General features: G+C 45.0%; 1 protein-coding gene and 2 long non-coding RNA genes across 4 annotated transcripts in view; 2 read left to right on the plus strand and 1 right to left on the minus strand.

The window, feature by feature from the left end:
* The window catches only part of met (MET proto-oncogene, receptor tyrosine kinase), a 60,347-nt gene that overhangs the window by 33,437 nt on the left and 734 nt on the right, over nt 1-26,176 (minus strand). For both annotated transcript variants that reach the window (XM_046393550.1, XM_046393549.1), the window contains exons 2-3: nt 23,771-24,974; nt 4,131-4,334 (exon numbers count right to left, since the gene is read on the minus strand). In XM_046393550.1, the coding sequence (XP_046249506.1) occupies nt 4,131-4,334; nt 23,771-24,973 (1,407 nt within the window). In that variant the 5' untranslated portion in view covers nt 24,974. The remainder of the gene's footprint in view (nt 1-4,130; nt 4,335-23,770; nt 24,975-26,176) is intronic.
* LOC124061584 lies at nt 8,260-9,484 on the plus strand. The gene is made up of 3 exons (XR_006843778.1): nt 8,260-8,372; nt 8,455-8,549; nt 9,350-9,484. It is a non-coding gene; the product is annotated as an uncharacterized LOC124061584 (long non-coding RNA).
* Nucleotides 14,007-21,394, plus strand: LOC124061583. Its single transcript, XR_006843777.1, has 3 exons — nt 14,007-14,137; nt 15,174-15,237; nt 21,096-21,394. It is a non-coding gene; the product is annotated as an uncharacterized LOC124061583 (long non-coding RNA).

Below are 26,176 nucleotides of genomic sequence, written 5' to 3' on the forward strand. Positions count from 1 at the left end.
AACAGGGCTGCCCTGTCAGAGGGCCCGGATTGGAAGAAACACTCATTTGTCTTGGTCAGATTTGGTCAGCACTTTGGAAAAGCTGGATACCTATGAACTCATGACATCTTCCTGTGGCAGGCCTTTTGATAATTTCAAAAATCTTATAAAGTTTATACAGGTTAAATGTTTGGTAGGAGGTAAACATGCTCTTTAAATATGTGAGGTCTGATTATTCCTATTTATTTCATAATCTGAGCAGGGGGCCACTTTGCACAGGAAGTCATTCAAATAAGGAAACTTGAGATCCAAATACGTCTTTGAATATAATCCAATACAGTAAGTGTTTGCTTTTGGTCCATGGACGACCACTAAGTTTTCAGGTTTGTCCTTCCGAGGAAAACTTCAGTTAGGAGGTGAGTTTTAAGAGAGACTGTGAAGTCGTAGCACAGTTGGGCTGAGGGTGGGAGGAAACTGACAGGCCGGTTTTGGGGAACAAAAACAAGAAGATGCAGCCGGCAGCAGAAACACACGCACACACACACACACACACACACACACAACACACAACACACAACACACACAATGTCACACATACATACAGCTTCTTTCTCTCTCTCTCTCTCTCTCTCTCTCTCTCTCACACACACACACACACACATACTATGTTTGTCTTTGCAAACTATCTCACAAATGCAGGACCCACACAAACACTTTCAATAATACACACATAATATATCACAAATACACACACACACACACGCACACACATGCAGTCAAAACACCTGGAACTACATTTATCATTTGTGGTTACACTGCAATTACAGGCCTGGGAGCAAACAGAACAGAACAGGGTCTCTAATGGGGTGTGTGGTTGCTCCAGTTACATGAAGTCCTCTAAATTACACCATTCCCCCTATCAAACACACACACACACACACACACACACACATACACAGTACAACGCACACCTGGCTGCCTGTAACTGATGAGACACTGCAGGGATGAGACTTACCAACACAGAACGATGCACTTTGAAACGGTTTGAAATGTGATTTTCTTGTTTGGCTGATGCTCTGCTCACCCTCGCCTCACCCTCACAAATGCCTTGTTTTCCAGCGTCATTCCTCTGCTTGAGCCCCATGATCAACGTTAGCTTTGTAACGGCGAGTATAATGGGTGGCTTTCCGCTGGGGACGAAGCCATACAACAGACATGTCTCTGGAGGTAATAGCGGTGTAAATTACAGCTTATTGTATTAAGCATGCGGGGGGAAGTTTGGCCCATAAACACGGCCGCTGTGTGATTCCCACAGAGGGAAACACTTCCTGAGCCCGAATGGAGTCCACTGGGGGGAACAACGCTCTTTTTCTTTCACTGCCTCAACTCTGTGTTGCCTCTCGTCTCGTCCGCTGGGAGCAACAAGGAAACTGAAATACATGGAAAGTTGACAAGCTCTTTTTGTCGCACCAACAATGCAATGAGCTGCCGAAGCAAAGACGAGCATCCCTCTCACGGATTCTTTTTGCGGTTTGGGTTTTGGAGAGGGCAGGTGGCCGGAGGGTCATCGGTCCAACAACACACACCTCGAAAATCAGAAAGTGAATGAGACACTGCAGCCACACCCGGATGCCTTTGAGCAAGGTGCTCAGTGGGTTATTCAGGTTTATTACAATCTCATTTTCTTTGGGCAATTGTGTAAATATGAAAGCTGTTTACCAAAACACACAAATGCTGCGGTCTGTGAACGAGGAAACACTCTCGGTTTTAAAAGAGCTTTCCATAAGCGGCAACTGGCCAGACATCAAAATCATCTCCAGCCAACCACCTTCTTACTGTTTCAAGTCATGTGACTTTTTAGATCTTTGCTGTTTAAACTCTATCCTTTAACCAGAGGAAGGACTTTAGTCTGGATTAGTCTGGAAGTTATCAGAGGAACGAGCTGACATAAGCTGCCCCTCCTGATGTCCTGTGAACGCAGGCAAAGACGCCGACTGAAAGCTGACCGAGGAGGCGGAAGTCACTGAGAATGACAACGAAGATTAAAAACAACATCTCAACAACATGACGGGCAGAAATGACTTGGTAAAATGGGGGGTTTTGCTGTGTAGGACAGCTGCTCTCTTCTTCAGACCTTCTAAAACCCTTCAGCTAAAACAATGAACTTCAGCCACTTCAGCCAACCACAAAAAACAAAACAAAACAAAAAAAACTGATGGAGGGCCTGGAAGGGGGGGTGGAGTTGTGGTAGAGAAAACACACAGCAACAGCTGCACGGGACACTCAGAGAGCAGAAAATGCCGTGCGAGGGAATGTGTCAGCGAAGCCCGCCGTTCACCATTAACGTGCTGTTCGGCTTGTAAGCCCCCTCGCACCCCACCACCACCACCACCACCAGCGTCTCCACCCCCCCATCCCTCCATCCCTGCCCCTGCAGCTGTCGACCCTTTTTTCCGCATCTCGCTTGCCTTTTGTTTCCATGTGTGACTTTTCATTCTTGTGTTTCAATAACACGTGAGGTAATTCAACATTTCTTCATGTGTTTCATTCCACCGGTCGTCGTTTTTGGTCCAGCGCCGTACTGATGCACCAATAAGACGTCACTCGCCGCGTTTTACTGTGCAGCCGTAACCATTGCATGCATGCTGTTGTACTGTGTGAGTGGATGGACCAAATAAAATGAAGAGGCACAGGAGAAATGTTGATGATATGCAGCTACGCTAAACTCATCCTGAGTTAATTAAGTCGAAGTTGCCAAATTGTTATATTTTACCCTGCAGATCAGCACTTGTATGACTCTTCAAGAAAAGGAATTCAACTAACAGACTTCCAACAGGTCAAATCCACTTTTCAACTGCAGGTGCACTGATGAGTACATTTAAGACTTCATACTGTTTGGATGTAAAAATGGGCTAAATTTAGTTTAAAAGGCTTATTTTGTTTTTATGCATCTTAATTACATACAGGTTGTTTCAAAAGGATGACTCGTGGGGGAAAAAATGATTCTTCGATGAATTGCAATTCTCTCTTGAAAGATTGAGTCTCAATGCAGAAAAGTCAAATTACAAAACGCTTTCTTGAAAGAGTGGATGAGATTACACTTCAAACCTCTCTGACAGTCCTGGCAAAAATGACCAGTTAAAGCTACTGAAAGCATGACCCCAATGTTAGCTGTGTTATTCAACATAACGTGCAATCAAAGCAAAGTGCTCAAGGGCGATCTTGACATAAAAAGCACTTAACCTTTACAGGAGATGGAACAGAAATGGAATAAAGCAGGAGGATTAAGGGGGCGGCCTCTTCTTCAGACCTTGTTCAGTGTTTACATTATTTTGTCCATGTTTAAGTAGCGTGGGACAGTCCAGCAGTGTTTGTCATGTCATGTCATCAGTGTTGTGTGTGAGGCCTTGTTAAGTGCTAAACTCTCACTTTCACTTCACCAGCGTCACCAAAAGGAAAGCGTCCATATTCATAATGAAGTCTCAGAGTCAGATCTGAGTTTAGTTTTTAGAAATCACATGCAAATCCAATCCAATCACTGCTCCCAATGATTCAAGGTTGCTGAATTCCAAAGTTGTTAACAAAAAGCTCACAGGTCTTCATTTCCGTTGTGGTCAGCCAAGAATTCTGTCACAAGTGTCCCTAATGTTGGCAGAAGTGCATAAATGTGAATACCTTCACCTTCGCAACGAAAATGCTCTACAATCTGTACCGAAAGGCCATGTATGAGACGCTGAAAGCAGTTAACAAGCGATCAGGAAAGGCAATGTGCTGTCGGTTTGTAGTGTTAGGCAAAATGGGCTGTGTTTGCTCAGATGGCAGACTGGAACGTGGGCTTTTTGGAGGCTCACTGAGCAAAGGTCAAAGGTAAGCAAAGTGTGCAAACAGAAAGGTCCTGTTGCTTGGTCATAGCTTCGCCCAACCTGCCTCGTGCAGAAGCACCTGTAGCTGACTGGGTGCTGTGTCTCCAGCTGAGCGCTTTCACTCCTCACGTACCAACATCCTGCCGCATTTACATGAACAATGAGAGGGGGAAACGGCACTGGCCGCTGTGGCCTCAGGGCCTCTGTTTATGCCTAACTGCTATTATTTTCCATGCAAATGATGTTCTTGCCAGGCAGAATAAGGACAGAACAGCGTGACCTCTTTACCTGTATGTGGCGTCCGTCGGCGGTGCCCAGGTACGCCACCGCACGGCCGTGGACTGGCACCACGTTGATAGAGGTAACCAGGGTGTTCGTCAGCTCTTTGTGCCAGTACTCCAGCCTTTGGACAAACTGGGTCACCTGCAGGTGGTACTTGCCCTCCCTCCCTTCATGGATTCCCTCATGTGGGTCGCAGTCGTCCGATAAGCTCTGCAAAGAAAACCAAAGGCATCAGTGAAGAAGAAGAAGAAGACGAAACAGAAAATGAAGAATAATAGAATAGAGGCTGATTCTTATTGTGGTTTCAGGCATGATACTGATATGACGATATGTGCAGCCAAGAAATGTCACTGTGGTTGTGATGAACACTGAAGAACATCCACTTGCACAACATTGGAGCAAGCAATGAAAAGTGCTTGCTCCAATACTTTGTGGGCTTCTACTGCAAGACTGGATTACTTTATTCAAACGGAGAGCTGTCCTCGACACTATGACATCATGGCGAACTATCTTCTTTCATATCTGGCCCTGCTGGGGGAGGGTTAAGAGCCAAACCTCCTAAGCCCCCCTTAGCTACTCTTTCATCAGGCTGCGCTCGTAATGGAGGTCTCGGCGTGATAGTACCTCTAGGGCAAGTACACGCTTTGTTGAATAGAAGTTTGAGGACGGCGGGATTTCATGGGAAACAGCGAGGAGACTTTCATGCTGTTTTTCATTCCATGAAGTGCTTTTTGTCTCTCCAAGCCCCCTTTTTTCACCCCACTTTCTCCACCCTCCTCTTTTTCTACTCCATCTCTTCACTTGAGTTTTGAGCCGAAATCTGTCGCTCCAGCTCCCCTCTTTGGTTTTCAAACGCCACTGGGTTGTGCAGATTGTTGTGTCTGGAGCCTTTGGAGCATACAGTGAAAGCACAGACTGTAGCCAGAGCTGGATTCAGGGCCTTTTCTCTATCAATTCAGCCCCCTCCTCTGTGCCCTTACTGCCCAGCCCTGCTCTCTCACTGCTCTGGCTCTTTTTGTGTTTAGTCATGGCCTCCTGTCCTAGCCTCAGGTTTCATTAATTATTAATGACCCACAGCGTGGCGGGCCTCTTCTGGCTCTTAAGGTCCTTGACCTGGCTGCCTGACCAGGTCTGAGCTTTCTGTTGTTTTCTCAGGTTCAATGGATGATGACCTCTTTACTGAAGTCACAAGAGGGGTGGGGGCTCACAGAACCAGTGGTGCAGTTTTAGCAGGAAACCTTCCTCACAGTGTTTGTGTCTGTGACCTTAGTGTTGACCTTTTATGATGACTCGATGGGTAAAATCATTTTGTTGCATCAAACAAGTTGGATTTAATCACCCACAGACTCATGATCTCTCCAGCTAAAGCACTGCCCGGGTCACAAGGCCATTATTTGTGGTTTGTGTGAAACATGCTGCATCATTTGTTTAATTTAGATCTCAAAGGGCAGCTTTGAAGATGAGGAGAACAATGGCGCAGTAATAAATGAGGGGACAACACATAACCGAGACGAATGCTACCTCACGAAGACAAACCTGGCTAACTGACAAGCACGCAGAAACAAAGCTTGGTTAAATTAAATGTCCTCAAGGCCAGTGGCTGCAGTTAGAGAGGCAACAGTTAAGTTATGTGGAGGAAATTGAAAGCTGGCAGAAAGGTTGGATGTTTTTATGCCAAACGCACAGCTGTGAGGTTGTGCAGCCAGCTGATCTGTGCTGAATTACTTGGTGTTTAAGAGTGGAGAAATAGCTCAAAACGGATCAGGAATGGCAGTGGCTGAAACTAATTTGAAATGGGACAAAGATAAGGACACGTAGCAAGGGATGGGGGTTTGACTAAGTCAGAGAGCTAAGGTGGAAGAAACACCTCCTCTTCTTCAAACATGGCGGACAGGTTGCTTTTGATGTGTGAATCTGTGTGTGTTTGGGCATGTGAGTACACCTTAATAATGTCTACCTTTACCCAGAAACTGTGAATCTGCCAAAGCTCTTCACACTTCTCCAAACTACAGCAGGCTGAGATGTCATTGCTGTGGAGATTAAGCCACGCGGCTCAAAAACAGGACCCGGGCTGATTATTTTCAGAGCAAACAAACAGGACTTTGGGGTGTTTGTTGAAGCAAAGCAGCACGATGGGAGGGAGGACTGGAAGGTTCTCGGAGGCATTCCTCGGCCTCTGCTAAGGTATTCCTGATGATCAAGGCACTGAAATTGGACAGTGGAAAGACTGTTTTGACAAGCTTCGTTTGAAGCTCCGCTGGCCGTGTCTTGGCACGGAGACAGAGGGTTTTGGAGGACGTCATGCTGACAATCACACGGAGGCATAAGGATTAATCACCGAGTAACTGACCAATGAACTGTCTGTTGATACTGACTTGTTGAGTTTAAAACATTTTTACCCTTCTCTTGCATTCATCTTTTGGAAGATTTATGGTTCTGGCAAAATGTTCCTGATGTTCTACATCTTTCAGGTCATTTTTTTGCATGTGTCTTTCAGCTGTAGAACAGGCACCGGGGGGCAGATCTGTGGAATATTGTACACCTTTTGCCCCATACTTAACCAGCAGCTATTGTCCGCAAAACAACGGCATGGCGATAGGGTTTCGGTGTCGTGGAGCTCCTAAACCCCGCGGCACCGCTCAGAAAAGTCAAGAGAGGGGTGAAAGGCGATCCGCGTGGCTTAATGTCGTTTTCATACTCACACTGTGGCCCCTGGGTCCCGTGTGAATAGACTCACTAATGCCTGAATTATAAACCATGGACTGGGTTACTGGCAGGAGAGAGTTTGGACACAAACAATGTCAGTGCTGGGCAAAAATAGGCTAAAGGCGCTCTTGCTAATGTACAAAAATACACACTGTGTTGCGGAGGCTTAGCCCCGAGCTAGCAGGGTTGCACACATGCACAAACCCGTGGAGTCTGTCCCATTGCTGGACGCTCAGCTGGCTCTCGCACTGGAATAACAGACCTTCGACCTCCGGATTGCATGTGCAATTGTGAGCTCCAGACAGCGGAGAGGTTTTGTTGTCGTCAGGGTGTGTGGAAATGCATTTTTGAAAGAAAGAGAAATGCAAAGGAATGTGGATTGCACATATAGGTCTGTGTGTATGTGTGTGTGTGTGTGTGTGTGTGTGTGTGTGTTGAGGGGGGTTATTGTTACAGTAATGTGGGGACACACACTACAGTACTCCACCTGCACGTCACTGTGCAACCTGAGCCTCAGTAGCTGTAATGACCGTGACATGTGTGTGTGTGTGTGTGTCTACACAGTACACAGGTGGCTGGTCGCGCCAGGCACACGCAGCCATGTGTTCATGTGTGTTTGCATGTGTGTGTGTTGCTGTGGGGTCCTGTCAGGGTCTAAGGGACAGTGAGTGAAGGAGTGAGAGAAGCTGACAATGAGGCGAGGACAGACTCTGGGTGCTCACAGAGCAGTTGGCCTCGCCCTCGAGTGGCCCCCCAGACGCCAGGCAGGACTACAGCTTTGTTTACAAAGGGGCCCTGAGGTGGGCAGAAAGATGGCCTCACACATAAACACATCCAACAGAGGACAGACAGAACAACATGTGGACATTATAGTAAAATTAGACTCCATAAACAACATAGCAAATATGTATAGAAGGAGACTGCAGGGACATTTTGTCTTCATGAAATCTGGACATCTCGGCCTGGATGTTTGTGGTGAAGTAGTACAATGGTCGAATAAAGCCGCTGTTGTCGATGCAACCTTATATAGTGCAGATAATATTGATAGAAAATATTTTAGTCAGATGGGGGAAATTTCCAAAGACTCACTGTAACTTTGGAAACCTCATTTCAAACCCCAAACAAACCGAGCCTGTGATGGATCAGGACACACTTTACAATGATAATTAGTTAACTTCCTGTTTCCTCTGATGCTTCGCAGCAAACAGCCTGTTAAGTCCACAGGCAGTGGACATAAGATATAAGATAGATGTTCACTCAGCATGTATGAGTGTTTTCCAAAATAGACGCTCTGCTCTGGAAATGACGGTCATTATGGTGTCACTTAGTGTGGCCGTCTCGGTGCAGCGATGCAGCAAACTGGAGGTTTCTAAAATCACTGGTTTCCAAAAGACGTCCTTCGTGTAAAATTCCACAACTGTCATTTGCCAGGATCTGAGGCTGCAAGTGGCAACTACTGAAAGGTCTCTGCTTTGTGAATGAAGCACATCAGTGGTACGACGTGCACATTATTTGGATTATTAACCACGCTCAGGAATAAAAGTGAGGATAACTCAGGCTCTGTCACTTCAGTCTGACTTTTTCTCAAATGAAATCTGTCTCTCATGAGTCCGTCCTTACACAGCTGCAACACCACATTGCTGGAGTTCTTTTTTTAACCAAAGACATCCTTGACCATTAGCTGACCGCTCCACACAGAGGAAATCCCTGGTGCCCACGGTGAGATATTGTGTCCTTTCCTGTGTAGGAATGCGCCTTTTTTGCATAATTCATGCTCACAACATGTAATTTACATTTCAGAATTCATGCTTACTTCAGGACCATTTTGAGCCTGTGCTGGGAAAGTCTTTCCCAGGGAAGAAGTGGCAAAGGACACCCTTTGCCTACCTAATTTTGCTTTATTTGGTGCCCACAGCAATGCAAACTACAGCCGTCCAGATTCTCTCACAGATACTGGTCTGATTTCTTTGTTTATTTTTCTAATAAAACAAATCACTTCCTGTGCACAATCTCCTCCTTAAAACCAAGAATTCTCACACCGCACTGGCAGAGGGACGTTCTCTTGTTCAGTCCTGATACTGAAAATAAAACATTGTTAGATGTTCAGCAGACTGTCTCTCCTCCTTTCCTCCAGCCAGAGTCAACTTGAGGCCCGTCGTCCACCTTCTCTCCCCACCCTCCTTCAATTCTTCTCTTGACCAACCACCTTCCTCTCATTTTTTCTGTTTCCTTTACCTCCCTAGACACACGCACAAACACAAACACACACACACACACACATGCTCGGTCCATTTTAACAGTTAACAATGCAGCTTCCAGCCTCTCAGTGCCACTAAATCACCCTAACTGTACCAAACCTGGCTGGATGAATGATGATCCTGCATCCTCCGCCTCCTCTGCCGCCAATAACAGACTAAAATATCATCTCTGAGAACACAGTTAGGGATGATTTTTCATCGTCGCTTGACACAACGTCTTATTTTTCTGTGTGTATCAACATATCTTTCTCTTCTTCGCAGAGATCTGGGATTTATGCGATTCAAAACAAGGGGAAGAATGATGGACTGCTGAGTTTGGTGATCGGGGTCCAAAAGACACTATTTCTGCTCTGTCTGAGAACCTCTTTGATTCCACTTCAGCAGCACATTCTTCAGATGAGCTTTCCAGAGTTGTCCTGCAAAAATGCACATTTTGGTCAGACTGACACAGCAGCTGAGGTTGCAGTCTGCAGATCAAAGGAGATTAGAAAGGTCAACTCCTTAATGAATTCTTACAGATAGAGATAAGATATTGAGACAGAATATTTTTCTTGAAAATCGTTCAGTAAGGCAAATTTCTGGCTTGTTTTTCCATTGACGATGAAGGTTACATCCCTGCAAGGTGTTTCATAAAAGCCCCTGACATATGAGATACGTTACGCCATATAAACCCTTGGCTTGTCATGCTTGGCTTGCACTTTTACGGATGAAACGTACAGTAAAACGTTCCCACAGGACTCACGCGTTTCTGTCTGACTTTTATTTGTTTAAATACTGAGGTAATGTCGATATTTGTGACATCTGCTGTGAGGATGCTGAAGCCCTCGTGATGGTTATTGCAGGACTGAAAGCTTATTCTATGAACAAACTTTTGTTAAGATGCCTACAAAAACCAACCAAATTCTTTTCTTTCTGTGTCATTATAAATTCAGCCTTCCGACTATTGTTTTTTATTGTAAGCTGCTTTTATATCAGTGTTGTACGCAGTGGGTGGGGGTATCACTTCTGAAATAAAGGCTAGACTGTAATTATGCAGGCCAAACAGTCATTTTACCTCCTCTGCCTCCCCTGAAGCTCACAAGCTCTCACCCAAACTTTCAAAGCGTTTTCATGCAGCAAGATAGTTGATTAAAAGGATGGTGAAGAGCTAATCACACTAATCTTGTGCTTTCACAGCCTCTCGCAGTTTAAAATCAGTTTCCTGTCTGTTGTGGGCAAGGTGGTCATTGCTCAAATAGCCACAGTCCTACTATTCCTAATGCTCCCGAGCCAGTGGTCAGGAATCTGAAACAATGACTTTGCGGTTGGGATGCTTTCATGCGTTTTAGGTCTAGTCCCACTGATGGTTTGGCTTAGGTTGTCCAGGTCTTTCTCTGATATTTCAGCCTTCAGCGTAGTTAGCTGGGAAAACATGTCCTTGTTACTCAGAATGATCCACTGTCCTCACTGGAAGAAGTTTCCCTTCATTCCCCTCATTTTTGTCAGTCAGAGGTGCAAGTCTTGAAGCTTGGACAAATAAAACTGAGTGATAAATAGATCACCACTGATTATATGCACATTAGATAAATGGTACTGCAGTGCTTTTCATATAGTCCCTAAGGGTAGAAAGGACCACAAGTATAATGTGAATGAATATGGACGTGAACACCTCTGAACATCCTGTTTTAATATTTCCTGACTGCACTGTAACCAGATGAGTGAGGTCGCTGGCTAATTTGCACGGTGCAAGCGAGCGTCACATCGTGCTTTGCTTTTTCAGCCTGCACAGTATTCACCCAGGACATTATTTTAGAGCATTAATGTCTTTCTGAGGTCAGATCAATCTCCTGCCTGACAGCTAAGCGGAGCGATCGGTCGTATTTACCAAAGCAGCTGCCATTCCTACATGTGCTCTTAATTACAGAAACACATGAACGTAAGAGGAGGCGGGGGGTGATTTAGTGTTGAGGCTGCTTCGGAGAGTTAGCACCAATCATCTACGCAGATGACTTTATTAACATTAGCCTCTCCCGTTGATTGCTACAGCTGCACAGCCATAACGGCTTCACTGAAGGTGTCAGCATGATCGGCGAGGAGGACCATGTTTGATTTGAAGCGAGGATATGCACAGATACAAACAGACATTTTTCAAAGTTATTCAGCAAGAATTCCTGATTCCCAGCAGTCTGAAATAATCAAATCCATCAAGCATTGCAGATACTTGGCAGAATCTTCACAGTGAAGATTTCTGCGAGGGAGAAACAGCCAAAAACAGCTCCTCAGGCCTTCTCGCTACCATTTAAAGCACACTGTCCTCATGACTATAAGTGGCTCTCTCTGCCTCTGATTTTTCTTTTTTCCAAACCCGAGAGGCGATTTTCTATCTTGGAGACAGAGCAAAGGGGTGGGGGCTCATCTATGAGGTAAGGCAGGCGACCAGCAGCTGGAGCGCTGCAGCCCAACAGCAGCCGTTGAGGAGCAGCCAGATAACCTCAGGTTGTAAACAGCACAGGCCTGCGCCTCAGCAGCAAGGCAGCTTATTGACCGTGGGTCAACATAAGGTCTGTGCACGCGGGCCTCCTCAACTCAGCACGGTCCTGGACAGGATGAGATCACTGGCAGGCCTTGTGCTGGCAGAAACGCTGCGCTCATACTCAAAGCAGATCTCAGATCAGAGCCAGATGATGAAAAATACAAGCGACTGCAGAGCGCCGGCAACAGCGCGAGAGAGGGAGTCTGCAAGTGCTCTTCACAGGGAATGAACTTTTTATTGCTCAGCTGCACAACCTTTCATATTTGTCCCTTCTCACCAAGTGGCACAGAAAAGCAAACGTAATATTCCAGCAGCTTTGCATGGAAACCGACAGAGCTAAATATAATCGTGAAATCCCATGAAAACTCAAACAGCCAAAACCTCATCAAAAAAAAAAAAAAAATCAGAAAACAGACGTGGCTTTTATAGAAGCCGATCTTTATGAAGTCACCATAAAATATTTCACTGCATGTCGTGACAGCTCGCAGGTGGCAGCCATTCGTGTGCTTTGGAGTCTCTGTTCTGCATGACGAAGCAAACAAAAGACAAATCAGCGTCTCCTCTGTCCTCAGGGAGCTGACCATGAGCGCAACAATGCCTCACTGTGCTACTTTTTCACACTTGTAAATCTCCAGGAAGTTGGCATCTGGCTTTGCAGTGTTTCTCAACCTCCTTCCCGCACACTTGTACACATATATCAAAGATCTTCAGGGATCGGGTTGTGAATAATTTTGCTGCATCTGCTAGTGTTCACTTACTGAGCCGCCAGGCCTGAAGCCAGAAAGTTTAATGCTCAGGACTCTGGAGGATCTCAGTGTGCTGACTTCAAGATGAGGGCCCAACTCCATGAGCAGGCTGGAGGGCCGTGATGTAACCGAACATTAACTATGATTTCTTGACCTGAAAAACCTGGTAATCATCCTAACAACAAAAACAAACTTAACAACAACTAATTCTAAATTCCCATAAAACTAAAAATAGCTGTTTTGGGAAAGCATGTCTGAAGCTATTTTTAAGACTCTTTAACCCCCCCCCCCCCAAAATAAAAAAAATCTTAGCAGCGTCCAGCTGCTGACAACATCAAGCTTTTAACCGTAAAACACGGCGTTCAGTTGCGAGAAGAGCTACTCAGCCTCCTCAGGTGTGAGCTTGTCCTCTTCCTGTTATGATTCAAGCAGGGATCACCGACGGGAGGATAAGATCAAAGTATGCAGGAGACAATATCTGCGGTGTCCGAGGGATTGACTTGATAGCTTCTCTGTTTGTGCTGCATTGTTTGGGAGCCCAGCAGGGCGATAAAAGCCACACAGTTTCCTCTCTATCTGCCTCCATTACCTGAGCACACATGCAGGCACAATCCTTTGCTTTCATTGTGTGGGGGATTACTGGCTGAATGCAACAGGGGGGATTAGTCCTCATCTGAGGTGAGACCTTCTGCTGGAATGAAGCGTTGGTTAAAAAGTGGAGGTTACTTCACTGGTTTTCTGTGTATTCAGGAAGTATGGTGAAACGGTGGTAGGTAGCAGATTAAAGGGTCAGTTCACTTTCTCACTTACCTCTGGGGGTATCTAGACATGCAGATGATCTTACTTGACCCTGACACAATGATGGTAAAATGGAAGTTCATTTATGGTGCAGCAGCATGTTTAATTCAACATCTCAAGGCAAAATCTGTTGATTATTCAGTCACAAGGTCAAAGTTTTAGGAGAGACGTGCTCCCTGCAAGCAAGCACCCCAAACCAGATTCCAGAGCAGTCCCTCCCTCGTGCATCGACATGAATTTCGAGTAAATGACTACTATGTCCTCACAGACAAAGAAAAGGAAAATCAATGACAGCAGACGAATCTTCAAACACACGTGCAAATCCAGAGACGTCACACAGGCAACACTGATTGGATCTCTGGGAAGTGAGGTGCAAAAACACACCTGCAGTTACTGCATTTCACCACAGGTGCTGCCAGAGTGAACAGAACCGAGATCTTCCAGATCGTTCCTTTAACATACGCTCGCAGGATGAGCTGGCCAAAAGTTTCTTGCCGTGTTTCTTTCTGTAATCTGTCTTATTCATGTGCTCCTTCTTACAAGTACTGAAGCTTAAGAAACATGCAGATCAGGTAAGATCTCATTTCTGTCTGTGGCTGCAAGCCCATTTGCTGCTCTGGTGACCTTTGTGATTACGAGTCTCAGACTCAGACCTCATGACAAAGCTTGAAGGATCCCGAGCCGAGGAAATGAGAGTGATCCGGGGTCGAGACGAGGCCGCCGCTGAGGACGCCAGCAGGAGAAAAGGCGACTGCTTTTGGTTCTTCACTGAGGGCACAGAGGATGCCAGATAAGCATCCGCACGCCTCATTTCAGTAGAGAGCAGGATATCACCATGTGATGAAATAGAAGGGTAGGAGGCATGCCACTGATTAGGAAATAGCTCGGGGGCTTTGACTCATAAGCTCAGCGGAGCAAAGCTCCTCCATATTTGACACTAAACAAGTGTATCACAGATGGCTTCTGGCACTGCTGGCAAGCGCCTTCACGCTGGTAAGGAAAGCACTTAAGAAATCTAATCAGAGATGAATCTGTCTGCAGGATGGTATTGGAGGAAAGTATCTAATTTGCAAGACAGTGTCAAAACAAAAAGATGACTTGGCCACAGTGATCAGCATTTCATCCAACAGTCAACCACAGCGAGGGGCAGATTTCAAAATTCACCACATGTGTTTGAAAGCTTCCAGCAGTTACAAATGATGATTTTGTTTAGACAATGAATCAAGAAATTCTTAAGCAAACGATTGTAAAACAGTAAGAATAGGGAAAAAGAAGAAAAATCAGAGGCCTGGCTTGACATCATTAAATTGCTTTTGTGCCACTAAAACTCAAAACCCAAGCATCAACAATTTACGTCAACATGAAGCAAAAAAGCAGATCTCACATTTCAAAGGCTGGACTGAAAGTGACAACCGAGAAGAGAAGAAAAAATAACAAAAACTGGTTGATTATCTGACAGAGCGGTGGTTAGCAGTGAAAATCTTATCAGACGCGTCCTAAATTTAACAGTATTTGGCTGATGGTAATTTCCCACCCTGCTTATTGTGAGACAGCTTGCAGGCACCGACGGTTTGCATATTTACTACTCCACTCTTTATCTCGGGAACAAAGATAAGATGTGCATACAAAAGCCCATGCAAAGGGATTTACACACACTTCCAGCTTTCCAGCAAAACAACTAACCAAACTGCTGGACTAATGATTAACTTTGTGGATTGAAAGCCAAACACTGACATTGAGTGAATGTGAAATCATGTAGAAAATCGTCCAGGAAATGCCTGCAGGCTCACACTGACCCGATGCTACCGAGGCGAACGGGCGATGTTGAAATAAAGTCGCTGAAAGCCGTGCACGACAGCTTTATCCTCCACTATCAAAGAATTATCAAATCTGGCCATCAGTAAGAAAAATCATTGAAGGTGAACGATCCATTACAGGGCAAAGCAACATGCGGCTCGCCACGTCACATTAGCCGTGAAAAAGTACATGTTTTTATGGTTTTTTTCTCTTCCCCTGATGTGCTGTGCAGCTGGATGTGGGCGATGACCGAGCTCCTCCTCACGCAGAGGAACCTGCCTGGACACGGCTGCCAGGTGACGCAGCGGCCCACCTGAGGGTGGAGGGGCGGAGGGCACGCTGACAACACATCAGCACAATGCCAGTCACTTTCCATGATGCTGCATTAAACGAACAGCAGCTCGCACCAGCCTCTGTTTCTGTTTTCAGTTGGGCTTTCCGACACTGAAACTATCCAATGACAAACTGAAGTTAACAGTGAAATGATTATTTAATGGATATTTTCATTTATGTTAAACAGTCAAAAACCAAAAGATATTCAGTTTGACATCATGGAAAATCAAATGGACCCTCCATTAAAAGGTAAAAGTAAAGTTCTGACGAGACATATAATGAGTGAAATACGCAGTGAAGGCTGAGCATTTCCACCTCGTGTGGCAACGAAACGTGAGTTCTGTCAGGCAGAGTTTCACACGCTTTCACTGTGTTTAAAAAGATGGCAGAGACGCCTTGTGTTTTCACTTGTAAAGCTGCAAAAAGTGAAACAGAAATTCAGAGAATCTGTTAATCTGAGGGTCAAACTCCCAGAGTGAACATTTTTCCATCCACCTGACACAGAAAGTACGAGCCAACATGTCGGTCAAGCAGGAAGTTGATTTGTCTTACGTTTTAGTTTTGTAGCTACGAGGTGTCGACGAAGAAAACGTTACACATGTTACACAAACAGTTTGGGAGATAATTAAGCTGCTGAATTAAATGAGCTTTGTGTCTTTGATGAAGCTTGTGGGTGGAGACGGGCGGGGGGCTACTGAGATCTGTGCATACAACATGAAGACATCACGTTTAGTCGTTTGTCACGGGATAAACTTCTAAATATGTTATTCATAATTATCAGAGCTGCATTTTTAGGTGTTTTAAGTGAGAAAACCAGAAAATATTCACAGGAGGAGCTGCAACGAGTGAAGCATGGAAATAGTTTGTGATTGATTTTCAGTCAGCGAACTGATGATTCACCCACTAAGAGTTTAAATGAAACCTGCTGTGATTTTGCAGTAATTTACTGTTTTCACAGATGTGATGCTGCAGTGGTCAGCTGATCTGACACTCCAACAAACAACCTGATCCATCAACAACCTGTCCAACTCTGCTGTGTTTGTACCTGTGAGCACACACGTGACAATCTGTGAGGTGTATGTGTGTGTGTTATGTGATGGATGCAGGTTACAAAAACACATCAGATCGAATCTCGGTCTCTTTACAAACACACACACACGGCGTGAAACAGGACAGGACAAGAAGTTAGTATTTTCATTCTTTTGTTGATTCCCGTAGAGACCTGCCCGCCCGCTGAGCGCACCGCTGGGTTCTGCACCCAGCTTAGCGATGGCATGGACAGGCTCGGGCATGTGGGACGCAATCTGCCCCTTCTGTGGTGAAAAACCTCAGAGAGGGCAGTCGTGTCTCCCTGCTAATAATTTTATGTTAATTTTATGTCAGATCTGAGGAGCGAAGGCGACAGAACGCAAAGGCTCTCGAGGTAGATTTGTGATATTGGGCAACGAGACTTGGCTTCTTGTGTGGCATAAAGTTTGACAGATAATTTTCCCGTATCACATGAAACAAAACTTTCTGCAACCATCTGCCTGCAGATCACAACTCCAATGCAAAAGATTCATATTTTAGAAAGTGAAAGTTTGGACGTGACAAAGTCTTTAAAATTCTTTGGGTTTTCTCTCAGATCCACAGTCTTTACTTTGATTACTAAATACTGAAATTACGTTTCTCCAGACTCTGCTCCTGTACTTGTGGGATCTTTTGCATGTCTTTATGCCCTGGAGGTGAAATGGCAAATAGTTTGAGAGCTTAATCCACTGCAGTGAGTTAAAAAAACAGTTTGGTTTCGAGTGAACGCTAATTCATTTTCTGGCTGCCAATAGTGATGAATGTTTGCTTTGTCTTACAGGTTCTAAAGGACAAAATGTCAATTGCAGATTTCCAAAATAAGATTAAAAGGTCAAATAATCTTTTCTGGGGTGTGACATGCTCTGCAGCACCTTGAAGCACGTCACTACACAATATTACTTGGAGATGACAGTTATGCTGATGTACTGTGTGCCAGCTCCAGTCCAGCACTGCTGTTCTTTGCATCTGAACCACGTAGAGGGAAAGCTGAAGCCACCAAACACCAGCTTACTGATGGCATGAGCAGGCTCGGGCACACGGGGCCAAAAAACACTGACATCCACAACAGAATCCATTGAATCAGCAGCACTGCTGAGAGACTCACAGTATTAAGTCCATCTATTGTCAGGATGCTGCTGGTCCCATCATCTGTCACTGAAAAGCTACAAAGAATGCATGAAAATATCACAGACACAAAGCTCGTCTGATGCAGTTTGCAGTGGTTTAGCTGTAAGGCAACTGATGCAAACACGTCTGAGAAAGTCAGAGGTTCATCATGCTGAACCGCTCGGTCTGTAAAGTCCTTTGTTGATCGTTGAGGCAGAAGGCAGAGTGTCTGCAGAGAGAGTAAACCTATAATGTAAAAAGAATGGAACAACATCTGAAGAAGCAACAAGGACTGACTGACTGACTGTGTACTCGTGTACAGAGTGTGGTCTGCTGGATGGACAGAACTAGCACTGATAGAATTACACACTGACAACACATAATAACAAGTCAAACCAACTAAAAAAAGTAAAACCAGTAAACTTTGTTTACACCATATAGACAAAAGTATTGGGACCCCTGACCATAACACCAACAGGGACTTTAATGACGTCTCATTGTAAACACACAGACAGCTTTGCAGCTCTAACAGCTTCCACTCTTCTGTGAAGGCTTTCCACAACATGTTGGAGTGTTTCTGTGGGAATTTGTGCCCATTCATGCAGTAGAGCATTTGTGAGGTCACACACTGATGTTGGACCAAAAGGCCTGGCTCACAATCTCCGTTCCAGTTCATCCCAAAGGTGTTGGATGGGGTTGAGGTCAGGGCTCTGTGTGGGCCAGTCAAGTTCTTCCACACCAAACTCATCCAACCATGTCTTTATGGAGCTTTGCTTTGTGCACTGGGGCACAGTCATGCTGGAATAGAAAAGGGCCTTCAACAAACTGTTGCCACAAAGTTGGAAGCATAGCATTGTCCACAATGTCTTGGTATGCTGAAGCATTAACATTTCCCGCCACTGGAAGTCAAGGGCATCTCAATGTTAATGTTATATCAAGTCTTCATTGTCCTGGCAGTGGCCTCCAACAAGCTGCATGCTCATCTCCGCATTCTTTTATTCAGTGGTGTGTGCAAGTTTCTTACGTGCAAATAAAAAGAAATACTATCTTATCTAGTGGCCAAACAACTGAGTGGCAAAGCCAAATATATCTTGGAAGTCACATAACTGGATATTTATTGTATTTCATAATCAAGAATTATTAGGAATTCCTTAACAGCATATTGTCAGACCAGTGGGCCTCTGGGGCGGCTTGTTTGGCGTTTTTTCAAGGCAGCATTTAAAGCTTGTTCATTAAAACAGACGGGCTAATTAAAATGACTGTTGGTCAAAAGCGTCTCCCAGCTGGAATTATATTACGCACACTATAATCAATCAGGCCGAAGATTCAATTTAAAAGCAATCAGCATTCGGTGGGTTTTCTCGAATCAATAGTAATCTGATGATAATTTTGACCCGTGGCTGTTCTTTATTTTTAGTCTCAAATGTTCCTGCTCCCTCAACAGACTTATGGGAATGGGGGCCATTCATGTTGGGGGCGCTCTACACGCCACATTTCCCACCAAAACAGCCTTACATGTCTTTTTGTTTTTTTTAAGTGATACCATCAGGCACCAGCACATCATGGGGGTCAGATCAGATTAAGTTTTTGATATGAGAGGTGGAGGGCTGCTGGAATACTTTACATTAAGATCGCTGTTTTAAGTGTTAATTAACAGGTAACAAGGCCATTATAAGTCCTTATTAACAGTTTCATGTGTTAATAATATCATCAGAGACACGTTTTGGTGATAATGGAAGACGTTTATGAACACATTAGAATCTTGTACAGCTCGCTGTGCTTTTTGTTGCTTTACTATGATTAATACACACTTTGTTAAGCGCTCATTAACAGTTAACTCGGCACAGTTAACTATGCTTTTGGCAGCTTCTGGATCTAGATTGAGAACAAAGCCTCATTAAGGTTAATAAATCCTTAAAATAAAGTCTTAACATACTTTGGTCAACACCTGTTTGAGTCTAATTTTGGTATACATGATGGGGAAATCATTAGTTCAAAGAATCGTATTGGCTCAAAGCTTCAATGTTGAATTCAGCTTGTGTATCTATTATTCATATCCGTGTGGGCTCTTTAAATAGTAAATAAATAGGCCAGTTCAGCTGTTGAACGCTGATTCTCCTTTGAGTTGACTGAGCCTTTTTTCATAGGAATTACTGATATATTCCAAGCTGCACCTGGAAAGATATCATAATATATAAAAAAGTGCTCAAGCACAGTAACCAGTACTTTAATTCAACGTCTCACGGCGAAGAAAAGTCAGTATTTCTTCAGCCTGAAGACAAAAGCGGCCCCACAGAAACAATAAAAACAGCAGATCTGCTCCATCACGTCGACAGCCGAAAAGAGAGCCACTCATCATTACAACATTTATCATATCTCGCTGCCTAAACTGGAGTTAAGAGCTACGTCTGAACTGACAACCACCACTTAAAGACTTCAAACATGCTCTTACGCTGAGCTTTCAACCTCATCCAGGGAGTTTTCCAGCAGAAACACGCAGTTTGGTGGAGCGAACGGCAAAAATAACCTCCTGTGTGCTTAAATATGCCTCCTCTGAGTGTTTACACCTTTTTATGAATTTATGACCGTGCTTATCTCTCCCAAACCTCATGATAACAGAGAACCTACCTGCCATATGCCGCTGAATGCAAGTCATAAATCTAATGAGCAGTGCTATGATTAGATCACTCAACGCCAGGCTCGGAGCACGAGCAGCAGATGGGCAGTTGTTTAGTCGCTGCAGCTTGTTTCTTAACCTGGCAGCTGAGGACTCGAAGAGGATTCGAGTCAGACTGTCAGCAATAAAAGAGAAACTGGAAAACGGCTTTCCAGTCACACTGAGATAAAAGCTCTTTTGGCTGCAGCGAATCAGCACTCGACCTGCTGCAAACCGCCTCCATCTTTCGTGCTCAAACATATTTTGAAACAGCAGATTTTTGTGTTTGAGTTGGGTGATACTGAAAAGGGATCACTGAGCGAGGACAGTACTGCAGCTGCAAAAGCACGAAGTTGGCATAGTTTCAACTTTTAGATCATATTATCTGCAGACATACCAAAAGTGCACAAAGTACCACGCAGAGTCAGAATGATTCTGGGATAATTATACAGCAGAGAGATGCTCCTGTACCTCTTACAAAACTGATGTCATGCCTCACGTCGGCCCAGAAATCAAGTGAGTCAAGGGGAAGGAATGTCTAATAACGGAACAATACACTCTCACCCAGTGATCAAAACAACAGTTTTCCTGCCGACAGTCACTGTCAAGAGGTAGAAACAGACAATTACTGTTTGGGGTTTTCAGGAAAGAAAGGCTTGCACAGCGTTCGTCACTCAGGAACAATACCACTCTTACAAGTCAGAGCAGCATGAGGCGTGAGATGTTTGATTTGTAACAGGATGATTTTTGCTTTGATAGTGTGCACGGTAGCTCAACAGGCTCCGTGAGCTATCAGTTTACAGCCCAGGACTGCTTCTGACGCTGTGTTGAGTTCAAGGAAGTTTTGCAACGACTTCTGGGACAATACATCATCCAACCAAAGTAGTTACTGTGACAGGACTAATCGCACTAAATGATCATCCATGAAAACACTGTCCCGGATAACAAAGCCTCTTCAGCGTCACTCATGTGACTTCCACTTTCCCACAGGTGCTGGTAGCAGGTGGGGGCCGAGGGGAGCGGGGAGGAGGCCTCGGCTGCGTGGCCGGCTGCCACAGCGGGTCAGGGGATCATCTTCCGTCCAGCTGCTGATGCCCTGTTATCCCAGAGCCATTCATCACGGATCGCTGAGAGTCAGATATGCTCTGCCCCCCGAACCCCCACTCAGCTCCCAGCATTCCTCACTTTCCCCTGTGGATCTCCACCTCTGATAGCTGTAAGGGCCGTGCCGATGTAGCCAAACACCCATCCGCCGTGCATTTGCATGCATTTGCAAAGGTGGTTTGAATCTGTTTTGAGGACTTAAGTGCAGGTCACTCCTCATGTTGTTCTCTTCACTGCAGCTCGTGTCTTTAAAATAAACACATGCAGTACTGACCTAGAAGGAGCAGATGGTGTGATTGCAAGTCTGAGCTGTTTGACTGCAAATCATGTATTATTGTATGTTAATGCACCTGAAGTTGATTTAAAGAGGCACCTCTACAAAGATCCTGTTACTACTACAAGTTTATGACCACTAGTGGCGCTATGGAGTGAGATTTTATTGGGCAGATTCCCATTTATTTTATATCTGGTGCTCTGTAGTACATCCAGGAAGATGGACAAGTGCCCACATGAGCAGATGGGTGATGCTATTCCTCTTTAAGTGGAGGTAACTCGCCAAGAAACGAAGCAATGGTTTAGAAAGAGGCGGGGAAGGAGAGGACAACTCGTGTAGATAAACATGGACATAAATAATGAACAGTATGTTTCAAAAACATTTTCAAAAACTGGGTTTGTGAATGTTTTATGAGTAAGGAAATAAATTTAACACTGACACAGTGAATGGCTGAATGTAAACACGAGTTTGTTTACAAGAGGTGAACAAGAAAACTTCACAGGGTTCATTAATGATCACTTGATGTTCATTTTATGTTTCGATTTCATTTCATATAAGAAAATGAACCGAAACCAGTGGATGTCTGGAATGGTACAAAATTAACTGAAAAGTCCAAAAACACAGCGGCGGCGTTTCCTAAATGATTAGCTGTGACTTAAAGCGTATACAATTTGTAATACACAGTATGAAACAGTGTTATGTACCTGGTTGTGGTCTGCAGCCAAGCAACAGCAGCAATAAATTTTCCTGCTATGAAGGCGCATGCAGCGACGTTCAAACTAGTTCACAACACAAAATGTGCTCGCTTGTGCTTGTGCGTGCTTGCCCTTTGACAACACATTGAGTGTATAATACATCCAGGAGACTAAGATAATCCACTGCCTGACTGGAGACACACAGTAATGACTGATGCTAAGGTTAAGTAAAGAAGAAGTGTGTGTGTGTGTGTGTGTGTGTGTGGGGTGTTCGGGGTGGTCGGCAGTTAACTTCATGTCACTATTGATCAGGTGATTCAACCGATTGACTGAGTCAATGTTGATGGATTGTAGGTGAGCTAGAACAGGCGAGGTAACAACTGGGTTGCAGCAGCACTGGGGTGTGTGTGTGAGTGTGTGTGTGTGTGTGTGTGTGTGTGTGTGTGTGTGTGTGTGTGCAGATCCTTGCCTTTTGGTGCTCTGTCACTTTTTGCACATTTAACTACATTTTTGTCCTAAGTCTTCAACAAGTGAAACACATCATGATCAGTGGGATTGAGGTCAGGGGACAGACCCAATCATTCATGACTGTTTCCACCGTCCTTGTCTGTATGTTTAGGATCAGAGTCCCACACTGCTCACCAAATATGGATGCAAAAATTAAAGTTGGGAGTCTGCTCTTTAACCTCATAGTCGCTGTTTCATTTTAAATCCAATGTGCTGCAGAGCCAAAATAAGATAAGATATAAGACATAAGAACGCACACTCTACTGATCAGAAATGTGTTGCTTCATATGCATGCGTGCTCCTTAACCAGAGGGGCGTGAGGTCAGGGGCAGGTCATGCTTCAGCGCCTTGCTCAAGGACACTTGAACACAAGGACACAAGGACAGAGATCCACTAGACACACAGGCTACCTCAACCTGAGACCACCCAGCCTCTGAGACCGACTCCGGAGCCAACAAGTCGACCTGCCTACAGTGAATAAACAGCCAAGACGTATAACTCCAACAGATAAAAACCAAGCCATGCATGTCCAACAGATGACTGATTTGAGGCTTATTTAATGTGTCTGAAAGACATCGTAAAACACCGTGATGATACTCATGAAACTTGGTTGCTGATCTAAAGAGCTTGTAATTTTGTCTTTTGGATTGAGTCAGCATCACTGCAAATAAAAAGTTACAACTTAAAAGAGCAAATGCAATTTGCAATTTACTGCTTATGTTTGCCAGGAGAGACATATATTGACCCGGACAGCATGATAGACCATATCAAATACCGTGTGAATTAATATGAGAACTGCACCTGAAGACACCAATGGCCTTTGTCGAGCTGGCCATCACACATAACCCCAGTTTATTCTGCTTCAGACATAACAAAGGTTAGAACTGAATAGATTAATTAATTAATTAATTAATTATTAATTTAGGCTCATTTATTTCACTTTTGAAGTACTTGTGCTAATTGGTGAAAACTTGCATTGATTGATTGATTGATGATTTTTTGAGGGCTGACAAAAAAGTGCAGCATTTGCATTTCCTTCCAAACAAACACCTCCACAGGCACCCCAGCCCCGTCCCAGCTCTTACCACATTGTAGCAGGACTTCTTGTCTGATCCAGTGAAGTGGTACGGCTCTACCGTGTTGCACCTCTGCATGTACATCTTGAACATGTTGTTGATGTGTTTCAGGGACATGATGCAGATGGCCGAGTTAGGGGTCGGCTCCGGAGAGTTCGGCTTTCCCTGGGCAAAGGCGGCGAACAGCACGTCTTCACCCTCCTCCACTTTCAGCTGCTTCTGCAGTTCAATGTCATTGCCCACCTTGGTGACGTGGGCCGCTTGGAGGATGTTGAACACCTTCACATTTTCTGTGGACCGCCGTCGCCTTTTATCGGTGCTGATGCATTCAAGGGGCATCTCCATGTAACGGCGGATCATGAGGTCCGAGGAGCACATACGAACTATGCGGGTGTGGTAGGCCTGGGAGGTCCTGTTCACACGCTGCACTGTGAGGAAGTAGGTGAAAGGTCCACTGTGGAAGGAGTAAACGTATCGCAGGTAGTAGTTTCCACGCAGAGAGGGAATCAGGTCCATGTGCGAGCGGTCGGAGAAGAAAATGAAGCCATTTTGGCTCGTCTTCATCTTCCGCAGAGAAAGAGTATGGTGATGCGTTCCACTACCTGCTATGTTTCCTAGGCCGGGGATCTCCGAGTTTCCAACGAAAAACTTACTGACGTTGCTCTCCACATTGAGCACCTGAGAGCCTGCAGGGCTGACCACGACATCTGCGTCGCTGGGTTGGCCCTTCCCTTGACTCACTTTGTCGGCGAAGCAGTAGACTTCTTCGTCAACAGTTTTGGGTCGAATGCCGTCATCATCCAGGACGTGGCGGCGGCAAACGCCATTGTCTGCCGAGCCACAGCTGTACAGCCCCTTGTCGTAAATGTTCTCCACCACCAGGGCAAGGTTGTGGTTGTCCACCGGGCCACTGCTACTTGTGTCGGTCAGTTTCTGGCCACAAGTCTGGTTGGCGAGCAGCGGCCCCGTGTGGTACTCCGACAGCTTTGTGAGGTTTGGGGACAGCGCGTAGATTCTGTTTACAGCCCCAACGTAGATGATGCCATCCAGCGTCACCATGTTCTGGATGGGGAAGTCTGCAGTGAACGTCGGGAGGTTGTAGGTGACTGAGAGGTTGAGCTTGTTGGTCTCAGGTGATTTGTCACACTGGCCCTGTGCGCTGGGGCACAAAGCCCACAGCAGCATGGCGGCATGAAGCAAGCGGCGATTCATCCTGTTCCAGAAATAAGAGACATGAGAAATGAGCTGGTGAAACATCCCTGCTGGAACACAAAGAACTCAAAACATTCATCAGAGGCATCTTTGAATAGGTGGCCTCAATTGTCTGCAGTGTGAATGTGTGGAAAAAAAGGCAATCTGTGCTGAATAGAGACCACTGAGGAGAAACAAGAAGTACATCAAGATCCCTTTTTAGACCCATAAATGGAACTGTGTCAGGGTACAAAACCAGGGTTTACTCACTTCACCACAAGCAGTGAAACCATTCATGCAGAAGTGACTGGAGGCTTTATGGTTTCACAGAGCTTTAATATCAGCCTCCTAATCATCATCAAGCGCTTCTACTTCTGACTCTGCTGACCCTAGACAAGCCAGCAGCGAGACCTGGCTGAGCACTTCTGCGGTTCTCAGCTCTGCTCCCAAGTGACCACAGCGAGAGGCAAAGCAGTGAATCACCAAGAGAGCAGCCCGCACTGCAGGGCGACACAACCCACGAGCCTAAGTTTAGACAGCAAGGACCCGAGGGAGTGGAGATAAACTCAATTAAAACAAAAGAGGCTGGAGGGAGAAGGCAACGGGGACCATCTTGCAAAATGATAAATAACCCTGGTGACTAAATGGCAGTCCGCTGGGAGATGCTTTAAGCCGAGGGATGGAGGGAGAGCAACACCAGAGAATTTGCAAAATATAAATCTGTATGCAGCTTATCTGGATGTGGTTTTAACAAAATCTCCAGATGTAAACCAAAACAAGGCAAAAACATCCGGTGCAATAGGTTTGGTTTTTACATTCATGCCCACAGTGATGCATAATCCCACAGAGATTTGTGTGTGCATGTTTTGACTCTCACTGTTAGCAGCTCTTTTGTTACGCAGAGCAAGTCAGAGGGAGAAAGCTCAGGTTTTTTCATGTTATCACAGCATTTATTTAAAGACAGACACAGCAAACAGGTGCTTGTGGGCAAAGTTCTATGGAGGTTTACTGCAGAAAATATCTTTATTAATTGTCAAAGACATAATTTAAAAGTCTGAGGCAACACTGTGGGAGGATAACAGTGATACCGCAGAAAATAAAGGTAAAAGTCAGTATAAATTTAGACCCCAAAACGCACGTTATGTTTCTGCTGCAGAATACTGCACAGCATTAGAGGCAGCTTTCTTTTATTAAGACGACAGTGAGATGAGTACCGTCTTGTTT

The sequence above is a fragment of the Scatophagus argus genome, chromosome 7 (genome assembly GCF_020382885.2).
Source record: "Scatophagus argus isolate fScaArg1 chromosome 7, fScaArg1.pri, whole genome shotgun sequence".
Classification (NCBI taxonomy): Eukaryota; Metazoa; Chordata; class Actinopteri; family Scatophagidae; genus Scatophagus; species Scatophagus argus.